The 27,776-nt window shown below is 44.6% G+C and overlaps 1 protein-coding gene across 2 annotated transcripts in view; it reads right to left on the reverse strand.

The window, feature by feature from the left end:
- The window catches only part of LOC141117134 (receptor-interacting serine/threonine-protein kinase 3-like), a 69,294-nt gene that overhangs the window by 14,121 nt on the left and 27,397 nt on the right, over positions 1-27,776 (reverse strand). For both annotated transcript variants that reach the window (XM_073609773.1, XM_073609772.1), the window contains exons 4-6: positions 23,945-23,994; positions 20,979-21,137; positions 2,714-2,820 (exon numbers count right to left, since the gene is read on the reverse strand). In XM_073609773.1, coding sequence (XP_073465874.1) covers positions 2,714-2,820; positions 20,979-21,137; positions 23,945-23,994 — 316 coding nt within the window. The remainder of the gene's footprint in view (positions 1-2,713; positions 2,821-20,978; positions 21,138-23,944; positions 23,995-27,776) is intronic.

Here is a 27,776-nt window from a genome sequence, read left to right on the forward strand (position 1 = left end):
GAGCGACGATGAGGGATACAAGAAGAGAAAGATCTGGGCTGCTCTGTGCAAAACCACTACACAGAGCAGGTAAGTATAAACATGTTTGTTATTTTTAAACAAAATAAAACAAAACTTTAATATCACTTCATGGCCCTGGCTCCCGGGTTTGGTTTTCACGAGTAGGCAGTGTAGGGACAAGTACCCCGCCTGTTAGGAACAGTGTTAGCGGTAGGGAAAGGTTCCTGATAAGGAGGGAAAGTGTAGGGTCTCCTCTGGACATCTTCCCGATTTGGCACAAGACGGCAAGGCCGCATTCTGCCCTCTTTACAGGTGTGGCCAGTCCGGCTGAACATCTCTCCATTCACATTGCTGAAAACCGTGAGTGCACCCGGTTGGGCGGTCTTCCCTCCGGGTTCTGTTTTGAACGGTTTCTGCATACTTCAATACAAGTTCTTTATTTCACCCGTTTGTGTAAATTATTGCCACCGCACCACAAAACTACAGTATTTCAGCTTTTCAGCTATAGATTGATGCTGCAGGGGAGTCCAAAGGTAACATCTTGCCATAGGAGCTTCTATTCCTCCCCCAACATCCCCCCCAAGTCAGTCGGAATCAGTCACTGTGGTGAGACTCCTGTATCAGAGGATTTTTTTCATTCAGCCCAGAAGGATTTTTTTCATGATTTTTTCATGACCGATGAATGACTCTCCTATTATATTTTGACAGGCGGGCCTGCTGGCTGTCAGAATAACCAAACAGAGGCTGCTTCTGACTGGATGCAGCCACTGTTTGGCCAACAGTTTTTCCCGACTCCTTTGATTTTTCAGTTGAAGGATTGGCTTGGAGGGTGGCCACCCACCGATTTAATTTTGGCTGGCTCATCAGGAATTTGCACCATGTACGGTTTGTTTATCATAATCTAGCTGGGAGGGGAGCCTGCTTGTGTGATCCGTTAAAGCAATATGGAGTTCACCTTTACCAAAAAACTGCCTGTGCAGGTAAGGGGTGCTTGTAGATAAAAACCAACTGTGCAGCGTTGAATAATTCCCTTGCTATAGGCGTAGGCCATTTACTGTATGTACCTTCCAAAGTCTTGCTGAAAAACTCCCAGAGTTGGTATAAACCCATCCTGCCTTGTTGCTAGGACATTGCTAACACTGCTAGCTAATTCCCCCTTGCATCCTCTCTCTCACCCCTGTCACAGTAGTGCTGAGCTCAGGGATACTGCGATGGAGGAGGTAGTAGACCACACATGTGTGGGGATTGAAGAGTTCGCTCCTGTAATGGTGGGGGTGAGCCGTAACGACTGGGAGTACCTTAGCAACGTCCTAGCAACTAGGCAGAATGAAGTGATGCCATCTCTAGGAGTTTTCAAGTCAGGCTTTGGGAGGTATGTAAATGGTCTACACCTATAGCAAGGGAATTATCCAACTTTAGTCAAAGCTGCACAGTTTGTTTTTATCAACAGGTGCCCTTTATAGGCAGTTTTTGGTAAAGGTGAACTAACCCTACACAATGCATTTTATGAATGGCCAAAAAAATGTGGACCTGCAATGTGTGAAAGAGGCAGACTATAAAAGAGGGCAAATAGCGCTATTCACTCCCCTTTATAAATCAAGCCCTAGCGTAGTGAATGTTCACTGAGGTGTGTTAACTGCAATCAACCAATCATGGTTTTAAAGCTGCATTGAACTTTTTTAAAGCTGCATTGAACTTTCAGTTTAAACCAGCTAAATATGTTTTAGGTTCATCAACATAAAAGGCGTTCCAACTTTTCATTATATTAGAAAACAGCCACAGCTTGTGTAGGAAAAGCCTGTCTCCTGGCTGCATTCTGTAAAGATGGACCCTTGCTCTCTGTGTGGAATAAGTAGTCTCTTTGCAGAGATTTGCCATGCTACCTGCTGAGATCCTAATCAGTAAAGTTCACACTCTCTGCTCATTGGAGAGCGCTAGCTCTAAATCAGCAGGGGGTGCGTCGGACTTCTGCAAAGAGACCACTGCTTCCCCACAGAAGGCAATGATCCTTATTTATAGCATAGTGGCAGTGCACAGGCTTTTTTTTACTCGGGCTGTAGCTGTTTTCTAAAAAAATGAACTGTAATGCCCTGTACACACAATCGGACATTTCAACAACAAAATCCATGTTTTTTTTCCAAGGGATATTGGCTCAAACTTGTCTTGCATACACACGGTCGCACAAAGTTGGTCAGAAATTCCGAAGGTCAAGAACGCGGTGACGTACAACATGTACGACGAGCCGAGAAAAATGAAGTTCAATAGCCAGTGCTGCTCTTTTGCTTGATTCCGAGCATGCGTGGCACTTTGTGCGTCGGAATTGTGTACACACGTTCGGAATTTCCACATGTTGTTGGAAAATTTTAGATCCAGCTCTCAAACTTTGTGTGTCGGAAATTCAGATGGAAAAAGTCCGATGGAGCCTACACAGGGTCGGAATTTCTGAAAACAAACTCCGATCGCACATTTTCCGTCGGAAAGTCCAATCGTGCGTACAAGGCATTAGCATTTTCACAACTTTTGTTTTAATGCTTCTAAATTGTACTTAGCTGATTTAAACTGAAAGTTCATTTGGGCTTTAATTTATCTTGCACATGATTTGCACATGCCTTTACTAAAATTGTAAGTTAACACCAGCTATGTATTGCTTGAAGCTTAACATGTAAATGCACATGACATGCAGCCATTGTGACACAATATAGATTGATTGTACCTGATTTGAAGAATGCATATTTGTTAGACGATCTTCAACACTTCGAACAGCACTTCTCACCTTCTTCTGATGAGCTTCATACATCACTGATGTACATTCACTGCAGTCTTAAATAAGGAACCAATATAAATCAATCTCCATGGCACTGCACAGTACATGCTAGAAGGTTTATAAAAATAAATGATTTTATCCATTAAAGGCCAAACAAAAACAAAAACTCCCAGGATCCCACAGACCCAAGCCATGTCTCGGGATTGTTCCACTGACATTAACACTGGTGCATGCCTCCTACTGACACCAATGCTGGGGCATTCTTCTTACCACTTGCCACCAAGGATTTGGCATTGTCCCTGTGATGGAACCACTTGGAACCCAGATTAGGTCCTTCTTTCTGCCAAACAGCGCTTCCTGCCCTCCAAACCGTTCCGACCGCTAATATCAGCCCTTTTTACCCTAAACATCGTACACAGACAAGATGTGAGGTAATTTAACTCAGACACATATTTTATACCCCACAGGATTACATTCCCCTCATACTACCCAAAGAATACAAACTGTAAACAGGAATATAATTACCATAGCTAAGCAACAGCCAACATAAACTATGCTACTCCCCCTCTAACAACTAATAACTTACAGTGATATACTTAACATGAGCCAATTAACTAGTCACTTAAACAGCCTAGATGACCAGACTATTCTGCCCCTACAATACTGAATACAAAGTACTGTACAATACACATTATTACAAATATAAACACATCCCACAATAGTTTGCTATAAGACAGACAGAAACAATACAGGTCTTCATTAACACAATTAACAATGGGTGAAAGACAGGTGGCTTGAGCTGATGATATTAATATCTACGATGAGTCTCACAGCATGGAGCAGTCTTTGTTGGTAATGGAGCAGCTAGGCCCCAGGCCTAGATTCTCAGTGTCTGTGTGTCTTGGGGAGACATGGACTTGAATCCAAAGTAACATTACTCCAAGGGTCCCCCAGGCATACACCTCACAAAGAGTAGTGTTCCCTTAAAAGCCAGGGCCCATAGTCAGTGGGTAAGAGGCTTGCTCCTAGTCCTCTCCAAAAGCCCCTGTCCTGGTTAGGTCCATCACATTTTGTGGCAAGTGGTGGGATACTTCTTGCAGTCTGGGACATCCAAACCACCACCATGATCCAATTTCCAGATGACAGAAGAGGAGAGGTAGAGATACCAACCGCCATGGAAGAGGAAATCGGAAGGAGGTTGCAAGAGATGCGGATACAGCACAGGGGACCAGTGTCAATGCAGGTCCTGCTGGGATTGTATGATTCTGTCCACTGTGAACTCTGGAAGGAAACACTAGACCCTTAGCAGCACCACCAGGGAAAAATTCTTCCCTCCACCCAGGAAAGGTACTGGTTGCAGTACAAAGTGTGAATGTTGTTATTGGGGAAACAACTACACAAGGAGAGGACTGCAGGAGGTAAACAGGCTGGTCCTGGTGGAGATGTGGTTGGACCAAAGCTACAGAACCCTCCGCTGGTATGTAGCCCAAGTGTGCCCGTGGACAGTGGACAACAGCTAACAGGAAGGCTTTGGCTACGGCAGCCTGGGGTGGCTTTTACAGGAAATTTTGAAGTACAGAGACCGGAGGCTGAAAGTCTCCGAAGTGCTCTGAGCACAGGAAGATTTGGCGTTTCTAGCCGTTTAGGAATGGGAGCTGGAGATCGTCTACAGACGGCTGCTAGACTCTGCTCAGCAGCAAGTCTGGTCTCCTTTTGCCTGGGACTATCAGGAAGTACCAGCTGACAGCTCTGAAATCCTGGCTGAAGTATCGCCAATGGGGCAGGGTAACAGTGTGCTTTGTCCACCTCCACACACAGCTATGGAAGCGGAGCCCTGATGGCGAATGCAGCAAATGTTGACCTTGATGAACCTGTTCCTGCACAGTACAAGCTTGGATAGAGGAACGCGTCTGTCCAGCAGCCAGATAAGGGTATTCAAGATGTAGCAGCCAGCTCATCTTCCCAGCTGCAATTCAAGGACTTGGGAGAAGAGGAATCCTCATTCCCCAGCCACAGATCACAAAAGGCATGGTTTTCATTGACTTTTCATGGAGGGATGGAACATAGTTACTGAAATTTCAACCGAAGTGCTAACAGGGCAGAGCTCTGCTAGCCTCTGCCCAGCACTAGTAACATGTTCTGGGTTCCACGGACAGGAGAAGGTGAACCTCTATCTCCAGACACCAGTTCCAGAGAATGTGGATTTAATAGACTTTTCTGTTGAGAAAGAACAACCTGGTGAGCCTCCAACAGAAAAGCTGGCATCTGGGCTGAACATCACTGAGCTCTGCCCAGCAACAACAGCAGCTTCAGCCCTCCCGAGAGAAGAGGCAGCCAGCCTTTCTCCCACAACACTGACAGGGACATGGGATTTTCTGCCAGCAGCATCTGTGGAGTTATAAGAAACTTCTTCAGCTGAAGCGTTGACAACCAAACAGAGGGTCTAGGACCTCTGCCCCACACCCACGGCAGTTCCGGAGGCCCAGGGTATGAAGGTGGTGATCACTTCCCAGCAGTAGATCAGGACCCAGGGGGAGAAGGGAGAGGAGGTATTTGTTCTCCCTCCCCAGTGGCAGTGTAGTGACTTAGGAGCGAAGGAAGTTGTCCTCGTTCCACAGCTGGAGTCTGGGAGATGGAGCAACAGGCTCATCTTCCCAATGGCAGTGTCACAGTGCTACTGGTGTGAGCCCACATGTGAGCAGGTGACATGGGATCCCCCAGGGCGTAGAATCTAAGGGCTAGCCGGTATTCTGCCAGGGACCCCCTCACGAGAGTGCTGACCCCAGGTCACGACCCCCAGGTTCACCCTGCTCGCGAGGAGAGTACATGAAGACACTGTGCAGACACGGATGGATGGAGCAAAAGGAGAGGCAGATAGCGAGCCAAGGTCAGGGCAGGCAGCAGACAACGTAATCAGGAGAACTAGCCGAGTCAGTACACAAGAGATCAGTTCACGAGAAGACAGGTTAGGAAAGTTTGCACGGAAGGCGCTCAGGAACAAGTGTTGCTCAAGCAACCAGAAACTGGTCTGAGTGGAATTTAAATAGAGAGTAGACATGTGCGCCATCAATAAATTAGTTCCGTTTCGTATTAGAATGAATTTGTATTCCCTAACTTTTCGTAACAATAACGAATGTTCGTTATGATGAATTTATCATTATGAGGGGCTCCCACCATCCCTGTGCTGTGCTGACTTCCTGGGTTTTGAACTTTTAGGTTAGTTAATTTTTCATAACAATAACGAATGTTCGTTATGATAAATTTATCATTATGATGGGCTCCCACCATCCCTATGCGTGCTGACTTCCTGGGGTTTTTAACTTCATCATAACGGATAATCGTAATTAACGAACATTCTTATTTTGTCCGATTCTGTTGTAACGGAATTTGGATCCGAAGTTCGTAAACGAAATTTCGTATTTCTCACAAAATTCGTATGCATAAAAATTTGTATTTCGGATCCTCACGAATGTACAAATTTCTGGAAATTCGTACAAATTTCCGATTCATACGAAACTAATCGCACATGTCTAATAGAGAGGCACATGGGAGGCTGGACAGGAAGTAGCAGGAAGGAAGATATATTAAGCATCAGGTGAATCCAACGACACCCATAGCTGCTAAGTGCAGCAAGAGCTGAACACAAGCTTGTGGAACCACAGGTGCCAGCCGATCTACAGCAGTAAAGGTAAAACACGTATGCAGCCAGTAAGACATGGATCAGCTCTGCAGCTGATCTATGACAGGCAGATACACAGTGGGGAAGAAAAGGTGGTCATCCTTCCTCCCCAGTAGGGATGAGCTTCGTGTTCGAGTCAAACCCATGTTCGACTCGAACATCGGCTGTTCGATCGTTCGTCGAATTGCGAACGATATGGGCCGTTCGCGCCAAATTCGTGTGGCGCGTCACGGCCCATAATTCACTGCGGCATCGCAGTGCATTGCTTGCTGATGATTGGCCAAGCATGCACTATGACCCGCATGCTTGGCCAATCACAGCGCCGCCTTAACAGAGAGCCGTAATTGGCCAAAGCCAAGGAGGCTTTGGCCAATTATGGCTCAGGGGATTTAGTACACGCCCCACACTATATAAGGCCGCCTGCACGGCGGCCCTGTGCAGTGTGTTCCGGTGTGCTGAGAAATAGAGAGAGAGACAGTGTCATTTCATTTGAGTTAGCTAGATTAGGCAGGACAGTCAGTCAGTTAGCTGCACTTAAAGTGTATTGTCTATATATATGCATCCCAGGTGTTGCATATATATATATATATATATATATATATATATATATATATATACACTGTATTCAGTTTAGCTAGATCCGTTCCTGTTATCTTCTGGACTATTTACATTTAGTGCAGTGCGTCCTGCTCACAGTGTTCAGCTAGATCCGTTCCTGTTATCTTCTTACTGACAGGCAGGCTTGTCTTGTTACAGTATTTTGAAGAAAATTACTGGTGTTCTTTTGATCCTATTAGTACCACAGTCAGGCAGCTAGACTATTTACATTTAGTGCAGTGCGTCCTGCTCACAGTGTTCAGCTAGATCTGTTCCTGTTCTCTTCTTACTGACAGGCAGGCTTGTCTTGTTACAGTAAATACAGCTACCTGAAGAAAATTGCTTGTGTTCTTTTGATCCTATTAGTACCACAGTCAGGCAGCTAGACTATTTACATTTAGTGCAGAGCGTCCTGCTCACAGTGTTCTGCTAAACCTACAAGTTAGTGGGGTGCGTCCTGCTCACAGTGTTCAGCTAGATCCGTTTCTGTTATCTTCTTACTGACAGGCAGGCTTGTCTTGTTACAGTAAATACAGCTACCTGAAGAAAATTGCTTGTGTTCTTTTGATCCTATTAGTACCACAGTCAGGCAGCTAGACTATTTACAGTTAGTGCAGTGCGTCCTGCTCACAGTGTTCTGCTAAACCTACAAGTTAGTGGGGTGCGTCCTGCTCACAGTGTTCAGCTAAACCTACAAGTTAGTGGGGTGCGTCCACCTCACAGTGTTCAGCTAAACCTACAAGCTAGTGGGGTGCGTCCTGCTCACAGTGTTCAGCTAGATCCGTTTCTGTTATCTTCTTACTGACAGGCAGGCTTGTCTTGTTACAGTAAATACAGCTACCTGAAGAAAATTGCTGGTGTTCTTTTGATCCTATTAGTACCACAGTCAGGCAGCTAGACTATTTACAGTTAGTGCAGTGCGTCCTGCTCACAGTGTTCAGCTAAACCTACAAGTTAGTGGGGTGCGTCCACCTCACAGTGTTCAGCTAAAGCTACCTGTAGAAGGTTGGTGGTGTTCTCATACTACAGGCAGGCAGTTGATTTTGCTAGCTGCAGTATCAGTACATATATAATATATTATATTATATTATATTATTATATATATATATATATATATATATATCCCAGCTTAGTGCAGCTACAGGCCATTAGTATGTCTGGAAGGCCAAGAAGGAGAGGCAGACAGTCACAAGCCAATAAGAGTGGGGCAAGCAGGCTCTGTGTCTAGTGCTGGTCGTGGAGACGGTGCATCCTCATCAGCACGGGGCCATGGGACACGCTTGGCCTTTTTTTCGGCAGCTGGCCATGTTGAGCCGCAACATGCGGAAGACTTGGTCGAGTGGATGACCAAGCCGTCCTCATCCTCCTCATCCTCTCTCACCCATGCCCAGGGTACTTTGTCTGGCAAAGCAGCGGCCTCTTCCCTCGGCTCAATGTCATCAGTGACTCCTTCCCTAGCCCCACCATGTCCTCCTGAGGAGTCCCTCGAACTGTTTGACCACAGTGTTGGGTACATGCTCCAGGAGGATGCCCAGCGTTTGGAAGGCTCTGATGATGATACTGAGCTCGATGAAGGCAGTAACATGAGCACGGACAGAGGGGGTGCCCAAGAAGGACAGCAATCTGGCAGTCATGCTCCCCCTGCTGCAGCATACTGCCAGGTTTGCTCCAGTGATGAGGAGGGAGGGGATGATGAGGTCACTGACTCAACGTGGGTGCCTGATAGGAGAGGGGAGGAGGAGGAGGAGGCGGCACATCACCAACGAGGCAGGATACCCTCCAGGGGCCAGCCTAAGGGCAGCACATTGACTGCATCACACCCCAAAGCTCCACATGTGCAGGGCGCTGCAGTCTCTGCGCGTTATTCAAAAAGTTCTTTGGTGTGGGCCTTTTTTGAAACGAGTGCATCAGATCGCACCGCTGCTATTTGTAACATATGTCTCAAGCGTATCTCGCGTGGCCAAAACATCTCCCGCTTGGGTACCACATGCTTGACCAGACATATGTTGACCTGCCATGCAGTTCGTTGGCAAGCGTATCTAAAAGACCCACACCAAAGAACAAAGAGGACCTCTCCTTGCTCCTCATCAGCTGAGATTTCCAACCCCACTAGACCTTCAGTCCTCTCGGAGACCTGCACTGAGAGGAATGAAGGTGTAGAATTAGGTGTGTCACAGCCAAGTACTTGTGGGCAATCTGATTTTGGTACACCGACGTCAGATTGTACCAGGCAAATTTCCCTGCCCCAGCTGCTGCACCGCCGAAAGAAGTTTGCTCCCAGCCATCCACATGCCCAGCGGTTGAATGCTAGCTTGGCAAAATTGCTAGCACTTCAACTGCTGCCTTTTCAGTTGGTAGACTCTGCCCCCTTCCGTGAGTTTGTGGAATGTGCGGTTCCTCAGTGGCAGGTACCCAAACGCCACTTTTTCTCACGGAAGGCGATTCCGGCTCTCTACCAGCATGTGGAAGGCAATGTCCATGCCTCGCTGGACAGGGCGGTCAGCGGTAAGGTGCATATTACCGCTGACTCATGGTCCAGCAGGCATGGACAGGGACGTTACCTAAGTTTCACGGCGCATTGGGTGACTCTGCTGGCAGCTGGGAAGGATGCAGGACAAGGTGCAGTAGTGTTGGAGGTTGTTCCGCCACCACGCCTCCAAAATGCTAATGATTGTGACACACCTCTCTCCTCCACCCCCTCCTCTTCTTCTTCCTCCATGGCCTCTTCCTCGGAACCAGCGGTGCTCCGTAGTCATTCAAGGGGCTACGCAAGTACGCAGGCCAAAAGATGCCATGCGGTGCTTGAGCTGGTGTGCTTGGGGGACAGGAGCCACACTGGGGCAGAGGTTCTGTCAGCTCTGCAGGGGCAGGTTCAGAGGTGGTTGACGCCACGCCAACTTAAGGCAGGAATGGTGGTTTGCGACAATGGCACCAATCTCCTCTCTGCCCTCCGACAGGGACAAATGACCCATGTGCCCTGTTTGGCTCACGTCCTTAACTTGGTGGTGCAGCGGTTCTTGGGCAGGTACCCGGGCTTACAGGATGTCCTGAGGCAGGCCAGGAAAGTCTGTGTGCATTTCCGCCGGTCATATAATGCCAGTGCTCGGCTGACGGACCTCCAAAAGGAGTTTAACCTGCCCAAGAACCGCCTAATCTGTGACGTGCCCACCAGGTGGAACTCAACGTTGGCCATGCTGCAGCGGCTGCACACGCAGCAGAGGGCCATCAATGAGTACCTGTGCGACTATGGCACCAGGACAGGGTCAGGGGAGCTTGGTTTTTTTTTCCCCACGCCAGTGGGCCATGATCAGGGATGCATGCACTGTCCTGTCACCATTTGAGGAGGCCACGAGGATGGTGAGCAGTGACAGTGCATGCATCAGTGACACTGTCCCCCTTGTCCACCTGTTGGAGCACACGCTGCGTGGAATAATGGACAGGGCACTTGAGGCAGAACAGAGGCAGGAAGAGGAGGACTTCCTTAGCTCTCAAGGCCCCCTTTATCCAGACAGTGTTCCTGCGTGCCCGCTGATCACACAGGAAGAGGACGAGGAGGAGGAGGAGGAGGAGGAAGATTGTGTCAGTATGGAGGTGGAGCCTGGCACTCAGCATCAGCAGCAGTCTTTAAGGGATCAGTCCCAGGAAACACATGGACTTGTACGTGGCTGGGAGGAGGTGGCTGCGGACCATGTCGTCCTTAGTGACCCAGAGGACTCCGGACCGAATGCCTCAGCAAACCTACGCTGCATGGCCTCCCTGATCCTGCAAAGCCTGCGTAAGGATCCTCGTATTCGTGGTATCAAGGAGAAGGACCAATACTGGCTGGCAACCCTCCTTGATCCACGTTACAAGGGTATGGTTGCGGACCTTATCTTGCCATCGCAGAGGGAGCAGAGGATGAAACATCTTCGGGAGGCCTTGCAGAAAGGTCTGTGCAACGCGTTCCCAGAGACTGGGAGGTTACAAACTCCTGTTTCTGGACAACGTGTTGCTGAGGCTTCGGTCAGTCAAAGAAGGAGTGGTGGAGAAGGTGGCCGTCAGACCGATGCGTTCAGACAATTTTTTGGTCCGCAGCCCCAAGGTATGATCGGTTCCAGCAACCATCGCCAGCGTCTGTTTTACATGGTGCAGGAATACCTAGGGGCAAGATCAGACTTGGACACCTTTCCCACCGAAAATCCTCTGGGTTACTGGGTCTTGAGGATGGATCACTGGCCAGAGCTTGCACAGTATGCAATTGAGCTACTGGCCTGTCCTGCATCCAGCGTTCTTTCGGAACGCACATTCAGTGCTGCTGGAGGCGTGGTAACCGATCACAGGGTGCGTCTGTCCACTGACTCGGTCGATCGACTGACCTTCATAAAAATGAATCAGTCTTGGATCACCACCAGCTACCAAGCACCTGATGCTGATGTAACCGAATAATTTTTTTTGAAATCTCAGATCCCTTCAAAGACTGCCTATGCTGATGCTGAGTGACTATCCCTGAGTAATTATCCTCTTCCTCCTCAATCATCATGCTGATAGCTTGTAAGAACATTTTTGGTTCTGGGCGCCACCACTAGTGCCTAAGGCACAATTTTTCAGCCCCTGTTTAACAGGGGCGTGTAATTACAATTTTTGATGTAATACTTTCCAGCAGGGCTCGTTCCTGCATTCCAACTAGAGTGTCTGTGAGGGGTTGCAGTGTTGTGGCACCAGCACCAGTGCCTAAGGCCCATTTTTTCTGCCCCTGTTTAACAGGGGCGTGTAATTACAATTTTTGATGCAATACTTTGCAGCAGGGCTCGTTCCTGCGTTCCAACTAGAGTGTCTGTGAGGGTTTGCAGTGTTGTGGCACCAGCACCAGTGCCTAAGGCCCATTTTTTCTGCCCCTGTTTAACAGGGGCGTGTAATTACAATTTTTGATGCAATACTTTGCAGCAGGGCTCGTTCCTGCGTTCCAACTAGAGTGTCTGTGAGGGGTTGCAGTGTTGTGGCACCAGCACCAGTGCCTAAGGCCTAATTTTTCAGCTCCTGTTCAACAGGGGCATGTAATTACAATTCTTGATCTAATATTTCACAGCAGGGCCCTGTGAGGGCTTACAGTGTTGTGGCCACAGCAACACCTAAGGCCCAAATTTCTGCTGAGTATATAGGGCAGGACCCTACTTTCAAACAACTAACTTACAAACGACTCCTACTTGCAAACGGAAGGAGACAACAGGAAGTGAGATGAAATCTACCCCTAGGAAGGGAAATTCTCTCCTGTAAGAGTTAATATGGGAAAAACATTTCTCCTTTCCACTGATGCTTTCCAATCCGTTGGGACAAAAAGTGAGGTGAAATCTTCTGAAGAGGAGGAAAGACAGCAAAACAAATGTCACAGGGGTGATAACCCTTCCCTATGTTTTCCAAAAAGCTTAAAAAAGATTTTTTGGCTGGAGCTAAACACGTTAAAAATGTACCCGTTCAAAATTACAAAGAGATTCTAATTAACAACAAACCTACAGTCCCTGTCTTGTTTGCACCTCCTGTATACTGCTGTTCAGAGTATATAGGGCCTGGTGGCCCCACACCTTTCCTTATTTTAATTTGGGTGTGGGGTTCCCCTTAATATCCATACAAGACCCAAAGGGCCTGGTAATGGACTGGGAGGTACCCATGCCGTTTGTCTCACTGATTTTCATCCATATTGCCAGGACCCAACATTACATTAAACCCGCAAGCAGTTTTAAATGAGATTTTTTCCTTTAAAAATGACATTTGGTGCAGGGACTGTTCTAAACACGGGAAACACGCGTCACTTTACAGGCATACTATAGACACCCCTCGGGTACGATATTTAAAGGAATATTTCACTTTTTTTTTTTTTTTACTTTAAGCATCATTAAAATCACTGCTCCTGAAAAAAACGGCCGTTTTTAAAAGTTTTTTTTGCATTGATACATGTCCCCTGGGGTAGGACCCGGGTCCCCAAACCCTTTTTTAGGACAATACCATGCAAATTAGTTTTTAAAATGAGCACTTTTGATTTCGAACGTTCGAGTCCCATAGACGTCAATGGGGTTCTAACGTTCGTGCGAACTTTCGGTCCGTTCGCAGGTTCTGGTGCGAACCGAACCGGGGGGTGTTCGGCTCATCCCTACTCCCCAGCAACAGATTCACAATCTGGGAGTGGGGGAAGCCGGCCTTCCTCCCCAACAGTAGAATAGATAACACATACAGAATATGTGAGTTGATAATGCTGCACACCCCGATTAATTGAAGTTGAATGGAAGATCCCTCGAGGCGTTTTTTTAGCAGCAAGAATATGATCAAAAGGAATAGCAAATGATTTTCATAAAAATTATTCATTTATTTGTTTGTATCATAGTATCAAAATGGTATTAATACAATTACATTGGAGTCGTAAAAAGCAATTCTCGCCTTGACATATAAAAACATAACTCATCAACAATAGGAAAAATACATATGAACTCAAGTTATATAAAACCATTAGGCTTGTGTCGAGTTTCAAATAGTATCCCTAGGCATTTAGTTTCAGACCATTTGGGACCTCATAATGTGTGTACAGTGGTAGCGGTACAGTATCGGATTAACGTTAATTATCTTGTAATCATAAAACCAGTGTATACGCATATAGTCGGATGAGAGCAGTTTATTATATATTATTTATTGGTTAAAGGAAGTTTGGTGAGTATTAATCAACCAAACATAATAGTAATTCGATATATAATTATTACTGCTAGTCAGCTCAAAGCCAGTGTAAGCACACATCTATACTTGCCTGGTTGGTTATCAATGTTAATATAGAGAATTAGAGAATTGAAAGTAATGAAATATCAGAGGGTGGAATGCTAATACAGTGAATGAGTGCAGAAGAAGGGAACTGGAGGTGAAAAAGTGTTGTGTATGTAGAAATATTTTTTAATATTTATGTGATGTGTATTGGTGTGGGTGAAATGATTAGAGTGTTGCGTGGTGAAAAAATCAATTAGTATACAAACATTAGGTGAAGTCATGATTAAATTAAATAAACTTAATTTAACTGTGAAGTGAATTAAAATGAAGTGAAAAAGGTGAATAAAGTGTGAATTGATGAAGTGAAGTGAATAAAATTAGACAAAAAAAAAAGGTGATCAAATGAATAAATAGTGAAAAATGATGAAATATACTAGAAAAGTGATGCCTTGTAGATGCAACATACTCAAGGCTATTAGGTGTGTGGAAACAATAGTGAAAAATTATAGACATAGAAGCCTGTGAAGGTCTTCATCGTCTCACCATTATATAACATTGCCCAATGCTGGGCTGGTTCACTTCTTGAATGATTCAAGGTAAAAAACCCATTATCACTTTTGTTGCACCTGTTTTCACACACCTAATAGCCTTGAGTATGTTCCGTCTACAAGGCATCACTTTTCTAATATATTTCATCATTTTTCACTATTTATTCATTTAACACCTTTTAATCACCTTTTTTTTGTTTTGTTTTTTTGTCTAATTGTATTCACTTCACTTCATCAATTCAGACTTTATTCACCTTTTTCACTTCATTTTAATTCACTTCACAGTTTAATTGGATTTAATTTAATCATGACTTCACCTAATCTTTGTATACTAATTGATTTTTTCACCATGCAACACTCTAATCATTTCACCTACACCAATACACATCACATAAAAATTAAAAAATATTTCTACATACACAACACTTTTTCACCTCCAATTCTCTATATCTCAATTCTCTATATTAACATTGATAACCAACCAGGCAAGTATAGATGTGTGCTTGCACTGGCTTTGAGCTGACTAGCAGTAATAACTATTATCGAATTACTATTATGTTTGATTGACTAATACTCACCAAACTTCCTTTAACCAATATATAATATATAATAAACTGCTCTCGTCCGACCATATGCGTGTATGCACATATGTATACACTGGTGTTATGATTACAAGATAATTAACGTTAGTCCGACACTGTACCGCTACCACTGTACACACATTATGAGGTCCCAAATGGTCTGTCTCTAGCACCCTCTGAGGGTTCTAATAAGCCAAATTAAACCTTGAATTTTGCAATTTAGGAAATTGAAAGTGCCTCCGTGCCCCTGACCTGTTCCCCAGTTCCAACAGAGGGGTGACTTCTTGCAAGTTGTGTGGAGGTGGGGCTTCTTCCGTGGAGGACTGGAGATTAATGTGAGGACCTCACAGGATCATCGGGATTTGTTGTGTTTTTAGAGTTATCAGTGTATACACACCGCTCCTTCACCGCTCCAAACATGCTGCTAGCAGCACTTTTTTTACTGTCCTGCCAGCGCACCGCTCCATTGTGAAAGCCCTCGGGGCTTTCACACTGGAGACACAGCAGCGGCTCTTTCAGGGCGCTTTGCAGGCGCTGTTTTTAGGGCTGTAGCGCCTGCAAAGAGCCCCAGTGTGAAAGGGGTCTCATTGTCAGATAACACCACAAGATACAATAAAATTGCATGATAAGCCTGTTATAACATATTTATTTATGTCTGACATTAAAGTGGAAGTAAACTCATCAATTTAACAGTTTTTAAAAAAACAGTTACATTCCCGGCACGTGCCGGGAATGTAACTGTCACATTTGGTTGTGCTCTCAACCAAACTGTCAGACCATCTAATGGCTGGTGTCATAACTGATCACATGTGCAGCATCATGGCAGGTGCAGATTAAATAGAGGCCAAGATTGCAGATTCCCTGGCTGAAAATAATAGGAGGGTTTAGTTCTTTAACCACTTGCCTTCCGTACTCTAGCCGAATGATGGCTACAGTGCTGCCGGCTAGTTCTAGAAGGCCATCATATGATGGCTTCCTGTGCTTGCACTTCTCTTGCGCCTCCTGGAGCCAATCACAGCCTCATGATTGCTCTGTCCAATAACTGGTTAAGTTCTCTCCTCACACTGATGCAATGTGTGAGGAGAGGGAGACACTTTGCAGCAGCGTGAGTGGGTTTGATTCGGTGTGCCCTACAGTGCCATCAGTTTCCATTACAGTGCCCATCAGCGCCCTACAGTGCCACTACCGTGCTCATCAGTGCATCAGTGAGTGCCTATTTGTAGGGGTACGCATCTTCACTGGTCTCATGATTCGATTTGATTACTATTACCTGGTCAACGATTCGATCCATCACGATTACCGACGAGCTCCCACTTCCGATTGGGCCGCCTAGGCGGCCCTTCCACCCTGCAATCTTCTGGGACACATCACGGTTCCCAAAAGATTGCCCGGCTATGCAGGACAGCGCAGTGAGACATGCGCAACCGGCTGTGAAGCTGCAAGCTGTCACAGCTGGATGCCCACAGTAGTATTGCCAGTGCCGTAGACAGGCGGGGAAGAGAAGGGAGGGTTTGGGTGGCCACGTCGCTGGATTGTGGGACAGGTGAGTGTCTTTTTATTAAAAGTCAGAAGATGCACTTTTTTTGTAGCTGATGACTATTAATAAACAAAAAATTGACTGAAACTCCGCTTTGAATTAAAAATAACCTCTCTCCCTTAAAAAGTGCACTAATCCGGTGCACTACAGGGTACAGAGATTCACACACATGGCAGCTTGGAGGTCAGAAGGGATAGAATCCACAGATGACAAACAGCCCTGTGAAGTTCCTTGTACTGTCGCTGTGCTGACCAGTTGCAGCTGGTGCTCAAAATATTTTTGGGGGGCGCAAACAAACTGAAAAATACTGAACCTCCCCCATCAAATGCAGCCTCACTGTGCCCGTCAAATGCAGCCACTTGTGCCCATCAAACGCAGCCACTGTGCCCGTCAAATGCAGCCATCTGTGCCCGTCAAACGCAGCCACCTGTGCCCGTCAAACGCAGCCACCTGTGCCCATCAAACGCAGCCACCTGTGCCCATCAAACGCAGCCACCTGTGCCCATCAAACACAGCCACCTGTGCCCGTCAAACGCAGCCACCTGTGCCTGTTAAACGCAGCCATCTGTGCCCGTCAAACGCAGCCATCTGTGCCCGTCAAACGCAGCCATCTGTGCCCGTCAAACGCAGCCATCTGTGCCCGTCAAACGCAGCCATCTGTGCCCATGAAACGCAGCCACTTGTGCCTATCAAACGCAGCCACTGTGCCCGTCAAACGCAGCCACCTGTGCCCGTCAAACGCAGCCACCTGTGCCCGTCAAACGCAGCCACCTGTGCCCATTAAACGCAGCCATTTGTGCCCATTAAATGCAGCCATCTGTGCCCATTAAATGCAGCCATCACTAAACCCCCCCCCCCCAAATGCATGGGCCACCACTGGTGCTGACAGTTCCTTGGCATTCCTGTTTGCACCTTCCAGCACACTAGGAGTTAACAGTGGAATGTGCACAGGATAGCCAGGGACATGTCAGCATGGAGCGAGAGGTGTAAGGTTACTGTTTTTAAAGTTACTTTCTTTTAATAAATGTTGTGTTACTATGGATGATGTGCCCCCGCTGTATGTGCTTTTTAAAAAACTATGTCACTTCATACCGAATTTTCCCGTAGTATGATACGATCCCGCTCATGTGACTCCCGTCCCGTCCCGCCCCTCTCCGCTCTCCGCTCTCCTCTCTCCGCTCTCCTCTCATGTGTCTCCTGAGTCCTGACGTCAGCAGGGAATTCTCAGTCCCGCCTGCTGTCTATAGTTATCGTATCAGAAGAGAGGCGGGTGGGACTGAGAATTCCCCGCTGACGTCAGGACTCAGGAGACACGTGAGCGGAGAGTGGAGAGCGGAGAGGGGTGGGACGTGCCGGGAGTCACATGAACGGGATCGTATGGTACTACGGGAAAATTTGGTATGAAGTGACATGTTTTTTAAAAAGCACATACAGCTGGGGCACATCATCCATAGTAACACAACATTTATTAAAAGAAAGTCATTTTAAAAATACACTCTGAGCGCTTTCCCGGGAGGGGCGGGGCTAGTCGTCATGACGTCACCCGACATTGATTTTCCGGTCCTTATGCATCGATGCCGCATCGGGGACACCCGAATCGCGATGCATCGATGCAACGATTAATTTCAGCACCCCTACTTATTAGTGCCATCAGTGAGTGCTTATCAGTGCCCTACAGTGCACATCAGTGCCATTAGTGAGTGCTCATCAGTGCCCTATTAGTGCTCATTGGTGCCCAATAGTGCACATCAGTGCCCATCAGTAAGTGCTCATCAGTGCCAACCTATCAGTGGATCCTCATCAGCGCCCGTCAGTGCCATAAAAATGTGTTTTCATTTTCTTTCCACATTTTCCATAAACTTGTGAAAAAAAATAACACGTTCAAAAGACTCATGATGCCTCATAGAATATACGTTTGGGTGTTTTCTTTCTAAAATGGGGTCATTTTGTGGGCATTTTCATTGTCCTGGTGCTCCAGGGCCTTCAAAAGCGTGATAGGTAGTCAGGAAATGAGATGTGTAATTTATGTCTCTAGAACGCCTGACGGTGCTCCCTGTATGTTGGGCCTCGTTATGTGGCCAGGCTGTGAAAAAGGTCTCACACATGTGGTATCGCCATATTTAGGAGGAAGTAGTAGAATATGTTTTGGGGTGCAAATATGCATATGCCATGTGAGAGAAATAACTTGTTAATATGACTATTTTATGAAAAAAAAAACAAAAAAACGTCATTTTGTAAAGATTATTTGGGGAAAAAAAAAGGTGAAAAAACTCACCATGCCTCCTACTAAACACCTTGGAATGTCTACTTCCCAAAAAGGGGTCATTTGGGTTTTTTGTACTTTCCTGCTTTTTATGCCTGGTTTACACCTATGCGTATTTTAGTGCGTTATCATTTTTTCAGAAACACACTACAGTCCATTTAACATGGTTTCCTATGGATTATGTTCACATCTATGGATGTTTTATGGAAAGGACCAGGGACTTTTTTTCTGGTTTTTGGTTCCATAGACTTCAATGGATCAAAAACGTGTATTGAAAAATGCAAAATGCAACCTGGTGTCTCAAGAAATGAGAGAGGCCATCACTACATCAGTTGTAATCATTTTTTAATGATTGGCACCATAGCTTGTAGACTCTATAAGGCTGGCCATACATGGTCGAAATTCGAAAGAATTTTTGTTTGAAAATCAGTAATTTTGTGCGTTTTGTGATCCAATGGTGCCATCATTGATTTTGAAATTCGATCAACCAAGACTTCAATTTCACCTCCTGTTGCTACAGAAAAGAATTTTCGTGGCTGGGAATCTTCTTTTCTTTCCGGGAATTTTCTTTTCTTGCTCATGCACATTTCTTTTTCGATTACATTTCTCGCACGCTTCTCCCATCATTGATTAGAAAATCATTTGTTTTTCAAAAAATTTCCAACATGCACGATTACTCAAATTCGATGGCCGCACGTACATTGGCTGTTGCTGCAGCCCACTAATGGTTCAAAATTCGAACGAAAATTCTTAGATTAGATTTTCGAAAAAAATTATTTCGAAATTCGACCCATGTATGGCCTGCCTTAGGCTCCATTCACACTAGCGCATTTTTTGATGCATTTTGCATTTTGCAGAAATGCATGGGAATTTTTTAACATGGGTTCCTATGGAACATGTTCACATAAATGCCTTTTTGTACCTCTGCATTTTTGGAAAGGGTCAGGGACTTTTTTTCATGCAAAATTCAGCGTTTTGCATGTAATAGAATTCAATGGACAAGCATCAAAAACGCAAGTGCACCGTTTTTGCAGCGTTTTTGATGCGTTTTTGATGCGTTTTTGGCGGGGTTTTTTTTTTTTTTTTTTTTTTAAATGTAAAAAAAAAAAAAAAATGCAAAACGCAAAACGTGGCAAAAACGCCGCAAAAATGCTGTAAAAACGCTGCTCAAAAACGTGGCAAGCATGACAAAAAAAACTCCAAAAACGCTCAAAAGCAACATGCATAGGTGTGAATCAGGCCTAAGGCCCCCTTCACACATGCAATCTGTTTGCCCGTTTTTCATCCATATGTTGACGGATGAAAAGCAAACATCAATGCATCTCTATGCAAAAATGGATGTAAATGGATGAACATCCATTTACATTCGCATCCATCAACATTTGTTTTTCAGATCAAAGCTCAAATTTTCTTCCATTAAAAAAACGGATCGGGTGAAAAACGGATGTAAACTGATAAATGGCTTATTTTTCATCTGTATTTGTATTGGTAGTGGATGTGAATAAACTGATGAGCACGTGATGCAAAAATGAATTCAAAACGTCATCTGTTTTTTCTTTGAAAAGATGTGACTGAACTGATGTAAGGAATGGTCTGCATGTGTGAAAGGGGCCTAACTTTCACATAGACCAATTAATATACGCTGATTTGGGGTATTTACCAAAACAATGTTGCAGTATAACTTTTGGCCAAAATGTATGAAGAAAAACTACTAATTTGCTAAATTTTATAACAGAAACAAAGAAAAATGCTTTTATTTTTTACAAAATTTTCGGTCTTTTTTTTATTTATAGTGTAAAAAATAAAAAACCCAGTGATGATTAAATACCACCAAAAGAAAGCTCTATTTGTGTGAAAAAAAGGATAAAAATTAATTTATCCTTAAGGGTCGGTTCACACATGGGCAACACGACTTGCAGGTCGCCTCAGCGAGGCGACCTGCAAACGACTGCCGGGGCGACTTGCGAGACGACTTCTGCATAGAAGTCTATGCAAGTCGCCCCAAGTCGCCCCCAAAGTAATACAGGAACCTTTTTCTAAGTCGGAGCGACTTGCGTCGCTCCGATTAGAACGGTTCCATAGCACAGAACGGGAGGCGACTTGTCAGGCAACTAGGTCGCCTGACAAGTCGCCCCAGTGTGAACCGAGCCTTAGTAATTTCGTAATTGTCATTCACAGTGTGAAGGCTGAAAATTGGCCTGGGCAGGAAGGGGGTATAAGTGCCCAGTGGGCAAGTGGTTAATGTACTGCATGCACTTCTAGACGTTAGGTTGTCATTACACTTACCATGGAAGCCGGGTCTGTTCTCTGCATTGTGATCCCAGCATCTGACCATTAACTCTTTGACTTCTGGTACCATTCTAACATCACGGTACTTGTCTAGGACATGCACTGCGGGTCGCTGACCATCAATTACACAACACAGGATTATTGCTGAAGGAACACCTAAGAAACAGAAGAGACGTATGATATTGACAACCCTTTGTGTTTGTGTATGGACACTAAGGATGAGCTCCAGCGTGTTTTCACACCCCACGTGCAGAGCCCGCCAGGAAGTCGGCACTGCGCTAATCACAGGCAGTGAGACATTGTCCCGATGTGTGGCTGCAGAGATCGGGAAATGTCTCACTGCCTGTGATTAGCGCAGCTCAGTGCCGACTGCCTGGCTGGCTCTGCGTGTGGGGTGTGCGAACACGCCGGAGCTCATCCTTAATGGACACCAAACGCCTCTGAATAATCAAATTCATATTAGAGGATGTAGCTCTACCATATAAATGCAACACTTGTAACATGTACAGTATGTGATTGCATGCCAGGTGTGATAGGTTGTACTGAGCCATTCTTCAACTCAGTACCGCCTTACAAACCTGACATGCCATTTAAGGCCCCTTTCACACGAGGCGGACTCCGTTTCTACGGAGCCCGCCTCGGTCCGCCGGCTCAGCGGGAGATCAGTCCGTTGATCTCTGCTGAGCCGGCGGATGACAGGTCCCTCTCTGCTCACTGAGCGGGGAGGGGCTTGTCAGGCGCTGCTGCCGCCTATGGAGGGATCGGACGAAAACGGACAGCATGTCCGTTTTCGTCAGATCTCACCCGATCCGATCCGCCAGCGACGGACCTGGACGTAGAGCCATCCGTCTGCTTTTAGTGGATCGGACGGGGTCGGATGTCAACGGACATGTCTCCACTGACATCCGACGCTCAATAGGCTAACATGGAGCGCCCGTTCAGGTCTGCCAGGTTGTTACTAAACCTGGAGAGTGCAAAATGTGGTGCAGCTGTGCATGGTAGCCAATCAGCTTCTAACTTCAGCTTGTTCAATAAGTTTTGGCAAAAAAAACCTGGAAGCTGATTAGTTTCTATGCGCAGCTGCACCAGATTTTGCACTCTTCAGTTTTAGTAAATCAACCCCACTACTTCTCTTAGTAAGTCCCCCACTAGGGAAGCATTGCGAATACAGGTAGAAATAACACTGAAGCTGGATACATTTCTATATCTAGAACCCAGGTTATACCAGACATACATGGAATCTAAACCCAAGAATAAAAATGGAATATACTGCAGCTTGCCAGTCCTTAGATGTAGTGGCTGCATTCGTTTTTTTCCGTTCTGCTATTTTTAACAGGTGTCCTTCCTGGTACAACTCCCTGAGTTAGTGTGACAACACTCACAAACTGTACTGTACCTATAGAGGAGCAATGTTGTCACCCTAGGACCAGCAGTGTTTTAGGACTACAGAACACCTCTTCCCTCCACATCTGTATAACGTATAGGGAGGTGTTCTGTGGTAGAACGAGGTAACTATGACCAATAAGACTGCTAAAACTGCAAAGCCCTACAAGCTCACTGGAATTCTGGCAGAACATCACCCCTAAGGAATATGAAGTGATTTTTTAGAAACACTTCAACACCCAACATGAGCATTCCAATTGCATCCTTTGGTGCCTGTCTACACTTGAGCATTGTGTCACTCGAAGCTTAAAAAGGTAGGTACCTGAGCTTCTCTGGGGCAGAAATGTACATTTTTGGTCCCTACAAACTTCAATGGGAGCAACTGAACAATGATGGAAAATGCGCATGATGTGTGTTTTCCTTGCAATTTCTTGCCTCTTCTTTTTCTATTAGCCAGAATTTTTGGCTAAAACAGAAAATGCTCAAGCCTGCAAACGCTTGAAACTGTATGTACGAATGTCAAAAAACCTCCAAAAACAGCTGTAGAAACTCAAGTGTGAACCTAAAGTGGTTCTTCTCTGTGTTTAAAAGCACTGTAGCTGCTGACTTTTAATAATAGGTCACTTATCTGTCCAGGGGTCCAGCGTTGTCCTCATCCGAACCGGTTCTTCGCCGGTCTTCGGGTCCCCAGCACCGGCATGTTTCATGTGAGTAGCTGGCTGTGATTCCTTGTGGCTTCACAGCCAGCGCTGTGCTTTGTGAATGGTCCCGCAGCTTCTGGGACCTGTGATGAGTCCCATAATGTTACGGGCAGGGTGGGGGAGGGAGAACTTCCAGTGGATTACCGTAGCTGATCTGACCAGAAGTGGGAGAGGATATTTGTCATAACCAGGTACCTGTGCCCCGCCAAAAAAAAAAACTGCCAAAAAAAAGAAGAGGAGAGGGGTGGAGGACATAAAGTGGAACTTCCGCTTTAAGCCAGCCATACATGGATCAAAATTTGGCTGGTCGCTCCTGAATTGGCCAAATTTCGATCAATGTATGGGAACCCTGGTTGTACAGAAGTCGATCTGTCAATCAACTCCTGTACAACCAGCTGTTGGGTTTTTTCGGAATGATCAACACTACAACACTAATCTCTGTGTTCTGATGGTCTGGCCAATACAGGGAACAGGAAGAGACATCAAAGATGATACTGCTTTTCGTTGTCTGAAAATAAAATTGCTGAAGCCTGAAAACACATGAAAAAAAACACGCAATAAGCTTAACAAAATGAGCATTGCCTTGTGGAAAAACACACAAAAAAAATACATATGCTCATACTTAAGGGTGAATAGGAGCTACTAATCCAATTAACATAGAATGTGATACCATTCAGAAAGAGAACGGGTGTGGCAACATCTGCCTTGACATATTTCATGTTGGGGTATGTTCCTGAAGCTCATTAGAACTGAAAAAATAGCTCTGATGAATAGCAAAACATATTCTATTTTACAGAACAAGTCCAGGTGAATGTGACTTATTACTACTAGCTATATGGAAACATAACAAAAAAAATAACGGAGTCTACAAAAACTTACCTCGGTAAGGCTCTTCCCCTGAAAAAACTGTCCAAGCTAAGATTCCGAAACTACAACACAGCAAAACATAGTAAAGAGTTAGTAAAAACAATATAAAATAGTGTACAACTGACTGATATGTCAGCATAAAACATTTCCAGCTACGGCTATTATTCCTAATTATTCCTGGAACACTAGGTCTAGTAAGTTCCTTTTCCTTTAAACAACTATGTGTATAAAGTATAACAGTCATTAAATATAGAACAACATTTCTCAACCTTTTCAACATGGAGGAACCCTTGAAATAACTTTCCAGTCTAAGGGAACCCCTACCAAAAAGGACTATAGCTACAGTTCATGATTCATTAGTGTGATGCTCAGTGCAGGAAGAATGCTCCTTACATTTGTGGTCATTGGGAAGAATTTCCCCTTTCAGATAGCTAAAAGGATAATTAGTGTCAGTAGGAGGCAAAAATTGGTCATTGCTCAAGGAACCCCTAGCAACCTTTTGAGGAACCCTAGTTGAGAAACCCTGATATAGAATGTAACTGAAGACACCTAGGGACTAGAATGAAGGTTCTCACATACCTACTGTATGTCTTCCTATGTACTTTAGGAGCCCCAGATCTCAGGGTGCTTTAATATGAACAATTTTACATTTCAATGCAATATGGGAAGCTAGCCCACCACCTACTACTTTCTGCATCTTCCAATTCCCCCATCACTGCAATGGGAGCCCTTGCTAGTCAATAAAGATGTGGGAGGCAGAATGGTACTAGATAGTGCTCAACACTGCTAGAAAATATTAAAGTTTCTGTATTAGAGCTTTTTGGGGTTCCACTAGGTACCTGCACATTTATATCCTTGGTCAGTTTAGTGATAATTTATATGATCCAAGAGATATGCATTCTCTATGATACTGTCTGCTGCTCGTGGGTTTATATCGCTTTTCCACACAGTGGGTCATGTATGTCTCTTAAATGCCAACTTTCTATATGTGATATCTGATGGTATAGTTCCTCTTTGATGGCATTTTACCTGCCATGCACTGCAATAGTGACTTATGGTCTATCATTGGATTGTGTATCATGTCTTTGTGCACAGCTTTGTGTTATTTTTATTCTTTGCATTGAAAATAAAAATATTTGAAACTTAAAACAAGTGTTTAAGAAATATTTTTTTATGTATAGTTTGTAACTTTTGTGAAAATGTCTTGCCCTGCCACTCGGGTAAAAAAAGAGGTTATGACTCAAGATTCTCATCCAGACAGGTTAAGGGGCTCCATTGGGGTTTAATCCAGAGGAAACTGTTTTTCCAGTTTCCTCATCAGCTGGTAAAACCTGTGTTGGGACCTGGAGCCCGGAAATTTTGTAGTGATTTGGGAGGGAGGAAATGTCAATGTCCTGGGTCTGGGTTTTGTGAAAAATCGACACACTGATCGCACAGGTGTGTGCAGGGCTTTTTGTAGTGACCTGACCATGGTATTAAGCTCCACCCCGGCAGACAGCGGAGGTCTCTATCCAGAAGTACAAATGGGAGCCAGAGCAGCAAGGGGCTGCAAAGTGTATACACCAAACGTTTTAGAGACGTACTTAGTGGTACAAGGTCACGGTCTGTGGGACCAGACCAAAGGCCAGAAGGCTTAATGTTGTTTGTTCTTTGGATGGAAGATAAATGCTGAAAAACCCTGAGAGGAAAACTTGTTTGATTTCTGAAACTGTGTTGAACTTTCTTTTAATAAAAATGAGCACGAAAAGCCCTTAAAAAGGAGAATTAAGTGAGTGGCTATGTCCTTAATGCACTACCACTTGAAGCTAGTTCTCACTCTGGGGTTGATTTACTAAAGCTGGGCAGTGCAAAATCTGTTGGGCTGTGCATGGTAGCCAATCAGCTTCTTACTTTAGCTTGTTCAACTAAGCTTTGACAAAAAAAAAAAAAAACTGGAAACTGATTGGTTCCTATACAGAGCTGCACCAGATTTTGCACTCTCCACTTTTAGTAAATCAACCCCTAGATACAGTGGGGACGGAAAGTATTCAGACCCCCTAAATTGTTCACTCTTATATAGACAGGTGTGTGGCTTTCCTAATCAAGTCCAATCAGTATATTCAAACACAGCTGGACTCAAATGAAGGTGTAGAACCATCTCAAGGATGATCAGAAGAAATGGACAGCACCTGAGTTAAATATATGAGTGTCACAGCAAAGGGGTGTCCTTTTATGAAACTGAGATCAGCGGCGATCCCGAGTCTCACCGCTGATCTCAGCGCTTTACCAGTTTATGAAACTGAGATAATCAGCGGAGAACATGTTCTCCGCTGATTATCTCAGCACAGTGAGAATTCACAGAAACGGCCAGTTTATGAAGGTGCGATCTCCACACCTCACTGGCGATCTGTGACAGAATTCTCACTTTCTGATTCACCATTTCAGAAGTGGAGAATCAGAGTGAGAAGCCTGAAACTGGCTGATATTCTGGAGAAAGAAAGAAGTCTTTTGACTTCTTTCTTTCACCAAACAGTCAGAGCACACCTTCCCCACCTTTACACACCCCAAAACCAGCAGGATAGGAATTTATAGTGTATATATATATATATATATATATATATATATATATATATATATATGTATATGTATATATATATATATATATATATATATATATATATATATATATATATATATATATATATATATATACATACACATATATATATATATATATATATATATATATATATATATATAAATATACATCTATATATATATATATATATATAAATATACATCTATATATATATATATATATATATATATATATATAAATATACATCTATATATATATATATATATATATATATATATATATATATATATATATATATAGCTATATATAGATACATATATATATATATATATATATATGTATCTATATATAGATATATATATATATATTTTTTTTTTTAGATGTTCACGTCTCTGGCTGGGTTCACACTTGTGCGATGCGTGAACCAGCGTGATTCCTGTGCGGGTTTTCACATCGCACCTACATTGACATCTGCGCACCACTGCGGGTGTCAATGTAAAGTTAATGACACCCCCAGATCATTTCACAGATCGCAGTGCGAACTATGTAATGGTGCAGGAATCGGATCGCATGGGTGTTCACACCCATGCGATCCGATTCCAGTGCGGACCAAATAAAGGGTCCTGTACCATTTTGGTGCAAATGCAATATGATTTAGGGCCAGTTCCCACTGCTGCGGTGTCCGAGATCGGATGTGATTCGCACCGCAGTGCAAAATCACATCCGATCTCTGTGCGATGCGATTTCAGCCATACAGATAGTATTGCTAAATTTGCATTGCCCTCGGACCAAACTCTTACAGGACCCTTTTTTTGGTCCACAGCAGAATCGGATTGCATGGGTGTTCACACCCATGCGATTCGATTACTGTCCGAGTTTGCAGATCGCACTGCGATATGCGAACTGATTTGGGGGTGTTAACTTTTAGGCCCAGTTCACACTTGTGCGATGCCGGACATCGCACAGGCATCGCATGTTATTTGCAGCACACTGCCATTCACATTACATGCGATGTCTGTGCGGTGCGATATCAGCTGTACAGATAGTATGGCTGATATCGCACCGCATTCGGTGCAAACACGCACAGGACCCTTTTTTCTGTTCGGACCAGAATCGGATCGCATGTGTGTTCACACATATGCGATCCGATTCATGTCCGAACTGTCAGTTCGCAGTGCGATATGCAAGCTGATCTGGGGGTGTCCTTAACAATGTATTGACACTCCCCAGCGATTCGCATACGGCAGTGTGAACTGACATGCGAGT

Source organism: Aquarana catesbeiana, linkage group LG13 (genome assembly GCF_042186555.1).
Source record: "Aquarana catesbeiana isolate 2022-GZ linkage group LG13, ASM4218655v1, whole genome shotgun sequence".
NCBI classification, from domain to species: Eukaryota; Metazoa; Chordata; class Amphibia; order Anura; family Ranidae; genus Aquarana; species Aquarana catesbeiana.